Source organism: Pinus tabuliformis, chromosome 3_1 (assembly GCF_031772625.1).
Source record: "Pinus tabuliformis cultivar Carrire ecotype Pingquan chromosome 3_1, CPIR1, whole genome shotgun sequence".
NCBI classification, from domain to species: domain Eukaryota; kingdom Viridiplantae; phylum Streptophyta; class Pinopsida; order Pinales; family Pinaceae; genus Pinus; species Pinus tabuliformis.
Window position 1 is genome coordinate 193,915,857 of NC_142301.1, and position 8,856 is coordinate 193,924,712.

General features: G+C 43.3%; 1 protein-coding gene across 1 annotated transcript; it reads right to left on the reverse strand.

Annotated features, from left to right (window-relative positions):
- Positions 1-438: 438 nt before the first annotated feature.
- Positions 439-4,668, reverse strand: LOC149186464 (uncharacterized). Its single transcript, XM_089409355.1, has 2 exons — positions 3,802-4,668; positions 439-3,519 (listed from the first exon to the last, which is right to left on the reverse strand). The coding sequence occupies exons 1-2, from the start codon at positions 4,666-4,668 to the stop codon at positions 439-441; spliced, it is 3,948 nt and encodes a 1,315-aa protein (XP_089265481.1).
- Between the last annotated feature and the right edge of the window lie 4,188 nt (positions 4,669-8,856).

An 8,856-nucleotide genomic window follows, 5' to 3' on the forward strand; every position in this document is an offset into this window, starting at 1 on the left:
AGAGGAGGAACCTCTCCCTGGTCCTCGTCTGCTAGGCTGTCGTTCCCGCAATTTGGCCATATCACCCGCGTATGCCCACACCAATGAAATTTCTGAGCACCCTCCTGCACGCGAATTGTCCCGTCTTGCTTCCAATTGAACCAGAAATCCTTCGAATTGCCTCCCCTGCTTCCGGCCCCAGCCTGAATTGCAGCGGCAGACCAGAGCTTGCACTGCGGCAGAAGGCTTAGCACCCACCGACTCACAATTCCTCTTCTCTCGCATCCGTCTGATCTTAACTCGCCAATGCATCCACATCCTTTGCTGATATCGATTTCTAAACCTGCCCTGCAACAGAGCATTAACTGCATTCTGCGCCACCATCGAGACCTTCTGCTCTGCATTGAATTCCATCGCATAATTGCTGAACCATAATGTTATGACGGCGTCCAAACCAGGCTAATTAAGATCTCCACAGGGCGGCACATGCTGGGCATGTGGCATGCCCCTTCTTGGCACGTCATCACCCGCATCCGGGGAATCAACATCCTTGTGGAGTATGTTTTCACATTCCTGTTTCTGTTGGTTGCTTAGGATGATGTCCAGTTTGCCTTCTAGGAAGGGCTGGTTACAGTCTACTCCAATGTTTGCCATGAGATCAGCGATCTTGTTACCCTCTCTTTTGGTGTGATGGAAAGAGAGGGCATTGTGATTGCGCAGTTCATGAGCAATATTGCTTAGTCTGGCCTCTAATCGCCAACTGTCAGCTACCTTCCTGGCTTGAGAGCCATTCTGAATGCGAGTAGCCATGTTTATAAGGATTTGAGAGTCGCCCTCTACAATCAGCGGTTGAAGATTGAGGCGCTTTGCTACCAGGATCCCCTGCCACATTCCTTCCAACTCCGCCGAATTGTTGGTGTCCCATCCTATGTTGCCGAAGTAGACCTGTAGGGGTGAGCCTTTGTGATTCCTTATGATGCCCCCAAATCCTGCTGGCCCAGGGTTGCCTTTCGAGGCTCCATCGAAATTAAGTTTGTATGAGTTGATGGGTGGGGCAGTCCAACCATGATCCTCCTTGTCTCTGCGTTTCACCGTTTGATGCATGGTGGGCTCTTGTAGCAGCTGCAACATCCAGTTGTCTAGGATGTTTTTCTCGTTGTCTGTTGTGGGGAGATCCTCTTTGGTCCATGTTTTCAACAACATGGTTTCTTGGAGATTGCTGTGTATGCTGTTCCAGATGTTCTCATTAGTTCTGCTTTGATTTTTGAATATGCGCCTGTTCCGTTCCTTCCAGATGTTCCATAGTAGAATGCCCGGGATAAGATTCCACAAGTGGTTGAGAATCTCACACTTGTAAGGTCTTTTCGGCCATTGACGGATGGTGTTTATGATACCGTCAGCTTCCCTGCATCTCCTTTGGCATTTGAATTCTACCTTTTCCCATAAATGAGTGGCGATTGAGCAAGTTTGCAGAAGATGCTGCAATGTTTCCTCGTTTTGAGAGCAATTATGGCATATGGAAGGTCCATGAAAATTACGTTTCCTTAGCTTGTCCCAAGTAAGAATCTTCTTGTGCCCAACCAACCAGAGGAAGTGTGATATTTTAGGCCAGGCTTTGAAGCTCCATATCCTTTCCCATAGAGGGTCCGGTTTGATGGGGAAGTTGCCTAACAGATTGTAGGCTTCTGAGGTGGTATAGGTGCCCTTAGTTTGGTAACCCCATCTGAGGATGTCCTCATTGTTTTCATGTCTGATTCTTCTTTTATTTAACTCGCTCTCCAGTGCTGTTATCTCTTGGGGGCTAGTGCTGTTGGTAATGCGATTGCCTGATTGCCATTTCCTGAATCCGTTCTCCACTTCCTGTGTCCAAAATTGATGCACCGTGGCTTGCTGCTGCTCCTGGCTGCTAGGAATGATCGTTGCAGGGAGAACATTTGAAAGTTTGGGCATCTGGTTCCAGGCATCATTCCAGAACCTAGCATTGTGACCATTCCGTATTTCCCAAAAGCTGTGTTTCTGAACGAGCTGATGATGCTGTTTAGCTGCATTCCATATAAGTGACCCATTGATAGTGGGTGTGAACCTGATGAGCTCTGCTTGGGGCATGTTGTTGGTGTATTTTGCAGTCCATATTTTGGCCCATAACTTCTCTGGACTGGTTACCCATTGCCACCATATTTTAGCCGTCATGATGGTGTTGCTGTGCTCAGGGTCCCGAAGTCCAATTCCTCCTTTGTTTTTGGGCTTACAAACAGTGTCCCATTTGACCAGTGCCCATTTGCGATTGGTGGCAGAACTTCCCCATAGAAAGTCGCGCTGCAAATTTCTCAATCTCTTTAGAACCCACTTAGGTGCAGCCAGGATGGAGAAAAGATAGAGAGGCATGGCTTGCAGGACAGCCTTGAGAAGCACAACCCGGCTGGCTAGATTTAGGGAGCGATTGGTCCATAGATTGAGCTTGGACTCAAGCTTCTCCAAGAGGGCCCGCCATGCCGGCTGCTTTATGGCCGAGGCTGTGAGGGGGGCTCCCAGATACGTGGAAGGGAGAGAAGCGGATTGGAAGCCCAGGATACGGGAAACAGCACGTTTTACAGACGGAGGGGTATGGAAGAAAAAAATTTGAGATTTGGAGCTGTTGACATGAGTGCCGGAGGCCTTTGAGAAGTCGTCGAGCAGGGTTTTTAACTTAGAGGCTTCCTGAGCTGAAGGATAACCATAGAGCATGGTGTCGTCTACAAATTGCTGATGAGAGGAGGCTGAGGTACTGTGGATGGAGATCCCTTTAAGCTGGTTAGAGTGAAGGGCTTGCTTGATGTGCCTACCTAAACCTTCCGCCATTAAGACAAAAAGGAAAGGGGATAGGGGGTCGCCTTGTCTGATACCTCTGGAGGGCTTGAAGGGACGGGAGGGTAAGCCATTGACGAGGATGGAGAAATGAGAGGAAGAAATGAGGCTCAAGATCCATCTTATCCAGGAGTCACAAAATCCAAAAGCTTTCAGCATATGCTGGATGTAAGACCAGCTGAGCTTGTCAAAGGCCTTGGAGAGGTCAATTTTAAGAAGCATACCAGCTTGATTGGATAGCTTGAGCGAATGTATGATTTCATGAGTGAGGATGATACCATCCATGATCTGTCTGCCTTCAACATACCCTGACTGCTCCGGAGATATGAGAATGGGTAGCAGAGGTTTGAGCCTGTTCGCTATGGGCCTGAATTTATCAGGGGTGATGGAGTTTTCCTCTTTGGGGATTAGGGCTATAAAGGTAGAGTTAAGGGAGGGAAGCATCCAGCGAAGGGCCCTGGATTCTTCAACTATTTGCCAGACCTCCATTTTAATTAAGTCCCAGAAAGCATGAAAAAAAGTAGTTGTAAAGCCATCAGGGCCAGGGGCTTTACCTTCTTTGAGCTGCGCCATTGCTTCGTCTACCTCGTGAATGAGAATTGGGCGCATCAGCAGCTCGTTGTGCTCCTCTGTGACTAGCCTGGGGATGTTGCTTGTAATCTTCTCAATGGCACTCTTCCTATCCACCGTCTGCTCCTGGTGTACCAGCTTGAAGTGATTGATGAGGATTTCCTCTATCTTCTCATGTTCTTCTTCCTTGGTCCCCTCTGGGCTTTGGATGAAAGGTATTTTGTTGTGCATTCTTCTTTGCACTGTGGTGTTGTGAAAGAACTTAGTGTTGCGTTCCCCTTCTTTTAGCCACCTGATTCTTGATTTTTGTTTCCAGTAAATTTCTTCTTGTTTTCTTCGTTCTTCGAGCTGATTGTAGATGTGCTTCTCTTTGTTCAAGGTTGCCTCCGTGTGCCCTGTATTGATTACTGTCTGGTGTAGATCCTTGAGCTCCTGATTAAGTTCCTGTTGTGCTTCGAAAATGTTCCCAAAGGTCTCCCGATTCCATCGTTTAAGGTGGCCTTTTAAGAATCGCAATTTCTGTTGTAGCTGGTACATCCTTGAGCCTTCTGGTGGGACAAAGGAGGTCCATATTGTTCTGACGAAGTCCTTGAATGCTGGATGCGTTAGCCAGAAACCCTCAAAGCGGAATGGTTTTTTGGTTCTGTCCCCTGGTCGCTGCCAATGCAGAGCTATTGGCCAGTGATCCGAGCCAGAGTGTGCCAGAATCTCCGCAGTGAAGTCACCGCCTAGATGGATCGCATTGTCTGAAATCAGAAAGCGATCAAGTTTAGATGTGATCTGGTTCTTTCCTCCTCTGTGATTACTCCAAGTGTAGGTTCCATTGCAGAAAGACATGTCGATGAGCGAGGCATTGTGGATGAAGTCCTTGAAATGTTCTGCTTCAGGTTCTAATCTGGATCTTCCTCCTGTTTTGTCCTCGATTTTGGTAATCATATTGAAGTCACCTGCAACGATCCAAAGCGGATGCTGCCTGTTAGCGTTTAGCGCTTCAATGGTATCAAGAAGTACTTTTTTGTTTCCTCCTTCCTGAGGAAAGTAGACATTGGACAAGTTTCCATGAACCTTGGTGCCTAGAATGTGAAAGGCAGCTTGAATGAGGTGATGGGAGGCATGGAAGTCAGTAAGCGATATTGCCTGAGTGTTCCAGGCGATTGCTAGCCCTCCCGAAGCCCCCGTTGCATCCACGGCTACTGAGCGGCAACCTGGCCAGGCCTTTGATAGTATTCGACCTAGCGTTTGACTGTTGCATTTGGTTTCTTGGAAGAAACACATTTGCGGTTTTTCCAACTTGATCATGTTTTTTAACATCCTAGATTTTGCTGGGCTGTTAAGCCCTCTTAGATTCCAGGAGATCAGCTTCATGGATAACTGGTTTGGGTGGGGCTGAAGTATTTCGTGAGCTTCGCATATCTCCCTGAGTCCACCAGGAGTTTGCCCACCTCCATTGTTCTCTGAAGATCTGTCTTTCTCCCTCTTTTTTTGGAGTCCTTCGGTCGCTGGTTGCTGTCCCAATCACTACCAGGTTGAATACCTAGTTGCTGTTGGTGGAAGGCCCTGGATATTACCTCTTCCAGCTTTTCTAGATCCGTCTCTGAGATGGAGTCATACGCCTCTTTCCTACAAGCTAGCTCCAGTCCAATGATGTCCAAACCGTGGAGATCTATGCTTTCAGGTTCTACTTCCATGATTTGAGCTTGACTTGTGTCTTCTTGAGTTCCCTCTGAGATCGTTACGGGAGTCGATGTCTCGTTCTTCTCCTTTTCCATGGGAGTTTTCTCTGGATCTTTCTGGTGCCTGCTAAGGATGGTCGGGATTTGTATGGGGGTTTTTGACTTGGGATGGGGAGTGGAGGGGGGGGGGGTGGGAGGAGGAGGATGGGTGGGTAGGGATGTTATTGTCAGGTAAGACTTGATCTTCAGGGAGATCACTGAGAGATTCAAAGCTGTTCTTGGAACCAGGGTTGTGGGATTTGGGATGCTGAGGTTTAGAGGCATTCGGGGGCTTTTTCTGCGTGCGCTTTCTGTAAGAGACTTGGGTGAAGCCATCATGTGATGGAGGATCAGAGGTTTCCAGCGGGCTAGCTTTTGCAATGAGAGGACAGTCCCGATACAAATGCCCTATTGCATGGCATCTTCGACATCTGAACGGCACATGTTCATAGTCTAGGGCTTGAGTCCATTCCTCATCGCGATGGGCTAGGGTTATTGAGTCAGGAAGAGCTTCATTAAGACGGATAAAGACGCAGATCCTTGCGTAGGATATATACTTACGGGTTTTTGTGTCCTCCGAAGCTCTGATATATTGTCCCACTCCATCACCTATGCGCTTCAGGCTTTCCTCTTCCCAGTATTCGTCGGGGAGCGAGTATAACCTTATCCAGACCGGAGCCCATGTGAGATCCTCCTTGTCAGGGTTGAATCTGGGTTTCCAGTTTGTGATGTAGAGGCCTGCTGAGTTAAAAAAATACGGACCCCCTCCGAGGATCCTGAATTTGTCTTCTAGGCAGTAAAAAATAGCAGTGAAGAAGCCCTTCGGCCCCAGCTGGAGAGAGACATCTCCCTTGGGCTTCCATTTTGCCGCAATCCATCCATTTAGGGCTCGTTCGGTTGGCCAGAACCCTATGAATTTGCCAATGATTGCGTGGTCTGTCATGAACTGGATCCTACTGTCGATCTTTTCTCCCGGCAGTTCTATGCGCGGTCTAACCTTGGCTACCGGTCGGCAGGTGGAGGAAGTGACCGGCGGTTCAGTCGTTTGGGTTTCCTGTACTTCTGGTTTGTCATTGTCGCCTTCCTGTTGTTTTTTCCCTTTGCTCAGAATGTCCGGATCCACCGATCCAAATGTGACTTCAGGTTCCTTGCTGTGCTGTGAGGGGGAGGGCTTTGACGCCCCCCCGGGGGTTGAGCCATTGTTGTTCGCTGTACCCCTGCAGCTCTGTCACACTGCTACTGCAGATGATGAACAGAGCCTGAGCCTGATCCGCCGTGCAGAGTACGCCGTCGCAGGTTTTGCCCTGCAAACCCTAGCTCTCCATTCGCCTTCCCAATCCTCTCCCAACAGTCTCCTTAAATTATTATTATTACTAATTATAAAAAGAATTAATATATGAATACATTTAAAAAACATGTAACATGATTCTTAATAATATAGATATATTTTCATTTTACCATGGAGATTTTCAATATGTAAATAAGCTTTGTTATAATATTATGAGGCAATATTATGTTTATCAATTCTATATGTTTAAAAAACCATGACTCTTTACTTATAACACATATTCATATGACAATTTTTTTAATCAATTAATTTAATTAAAAAATAAAAAATAATATAACAACTCCAAAAATGTCGTAGTAACCAGAATTTTTTTTCCGGAAAGACTCCAAAATGCTATAATTTAACTAGACTGTTTTTTTGTTCGGAAAATCATGGAAATTCAAACAATATTTTTATGAAATACTGTAGAAATTTTTGTAAATCCAAGTTATAGTTGTCAAACTTCAAGATTTTGGGTGCCCCATAGTTTTTGATAGTGCTGAATTCATTTCCTCGATCAAAAACATGATTCAAACAATGCTATTGCAAGATTTCTTGAAATTTTTTTTATCCATTCCAATTAGTTTTGACCCTGCCAATTCTTCCTCCTAAATATAACTTTCTTTAAAATAAATTTCATAAATACTACTGAAAATATTTTAGAATGACAATTTTTTTTTTTTTTAATTTTCTAATATATTTTCTGATCTAATTTATCTAATAAAAAATTATTAAAATCGTGTTAAAAAATAAACATGAAAATCAGGCTATTAAAAAATAAACATGAATATCCAAGTAGTGAGAGGTGAGACTTATTGCACTAAACATCCCTATTGACCTTATAGTTGGAGAATTATTAGGCACCTCCATCGACGCCATAGCGAAGCATCACTTCATAGGAGCATTGAATGGGAGGGAGTCCGTTACAAGACCAAATGTTCTGGAAGTTTCGCGGATAGTTATGTGTATCATTTATGTTGGAGTCATAATTGTTGTTAGATTAAAATTGGTAAGTGTTAGTAAACAGATACATCGCTAGATTTAAATACATGGTAGAAAACAGATAGAAAGTATTGGATTATCCTTCTACACCACCATTAATGAGGAGCCCAAAATTTAAAAAAAACAAACAAAATGTGCATTGAGAAAATTGTGATATCTGAATTGAATTGCAGATAAATGTTTTTATCAGTTTCCATTAACACAACTTTGACTTCAAACTTTCCATTAAATAATTTTTCGAAGTTTGTGACGGTATGTGAGCATTTTTCAAGGGTCGGTAGTTTTCATTCACGGCGTCATTATTGGATGGCAGAAAATCGATCACAAAACTCCAGAATTCTGGAGCAAGTCGTCATATACGACGGCGACTGTATCGATCATGCCTTCACAAAATTATGAAGTCCGACTTGAAGTTAAAGAACATACCAAAGACGAGAAGAGCGGATGAGAAATCCCGGTGTTGGCCGCTGGTGACGAGGTTACGTCAGCAAAAGTACTGTACCTGTGGCCTTACGTCAGAAAGACGTTACAGATGCTCAGAAAAGTCGTTAGATGTTATGGATGCTCAGGAAAGTCCCAAAAAAAAAAAAGGAAAACACTGGGATTGTTGCAAATTGATTTTAAATGTGAAAATTCTGAAGTCAGAGATGGTGATAGGATTTGCATTTATTTTTAGAGATAATTGCAATGAAAGAAACAACTGATCGTCATAACTTATATTAGAAACAACTGATCGTCATAACTTATATTTCATAATTTTGTAAGTATCTTTCAATTAAAATGTATATATTAATTTAAATTTTCCATTTTGTTATTTTATTTTTAATTTATATATATTTATATTTATATGAGGTGCTAAGTAGTATGTGGAGGTACTAAGTAATGGTGCGTAATTAGTTTTTTTTTAGTTTTTAATGTATATATGTGTGGGGAGGTATTAAGTAATTTGTATTGTACGTTGGATTAGTAAATATTTTTTGCTACAATATTTAAATTTAGTTGTTGTGTAAGTTTGTCCCTATATCTGATTTTGTAACTCACAAAATTCGTAATAACGTTTTGCCATGATAAATTAAAATGGGAGAGGAACCGTGAGTTGCATGTGAATGGATTCACGGATGGTAATAATACATAAATTGACTATTTTTGAACAAGATACCAGTAAAAAAATACAAAAAGTGCAATTGTAGAAAAACTATCAACTAATAAATAAGGTTGTAAATCTCATGTTTAACTTTCTACAATTTGAAAAGAACCTACAGTGTGTTGAGAAAAGTAAAAAAAACATAAGGTTGTGGGGGCCATTGACATAAATAGTCACTTTTTTTTTTTTTTTTAATATGGATTCACAAACTGGACATTTGTAGTGTAGAGGCATAGTACACATCTCGGAATGCATTATATTTTTGCAAGTGTGGGGTT

Excerpts from the sequence above, each read along its gene's own strand:
- LOC149186464 (XM_089409355.1), bottom strand. The coding sequence starts at position 4,668 with ATGTGTTTCTTCCAAGAAACCAAATGCAACAGTCAAACGCTAGGTCGA. Across the intron at positions 3,520-3,801 it reads TCAAGGATCTACACCAGACA|GAGCAGACGGTGGATAGGAA; the intron begins GTAATCAATACA and ends CTGGTACACCAG.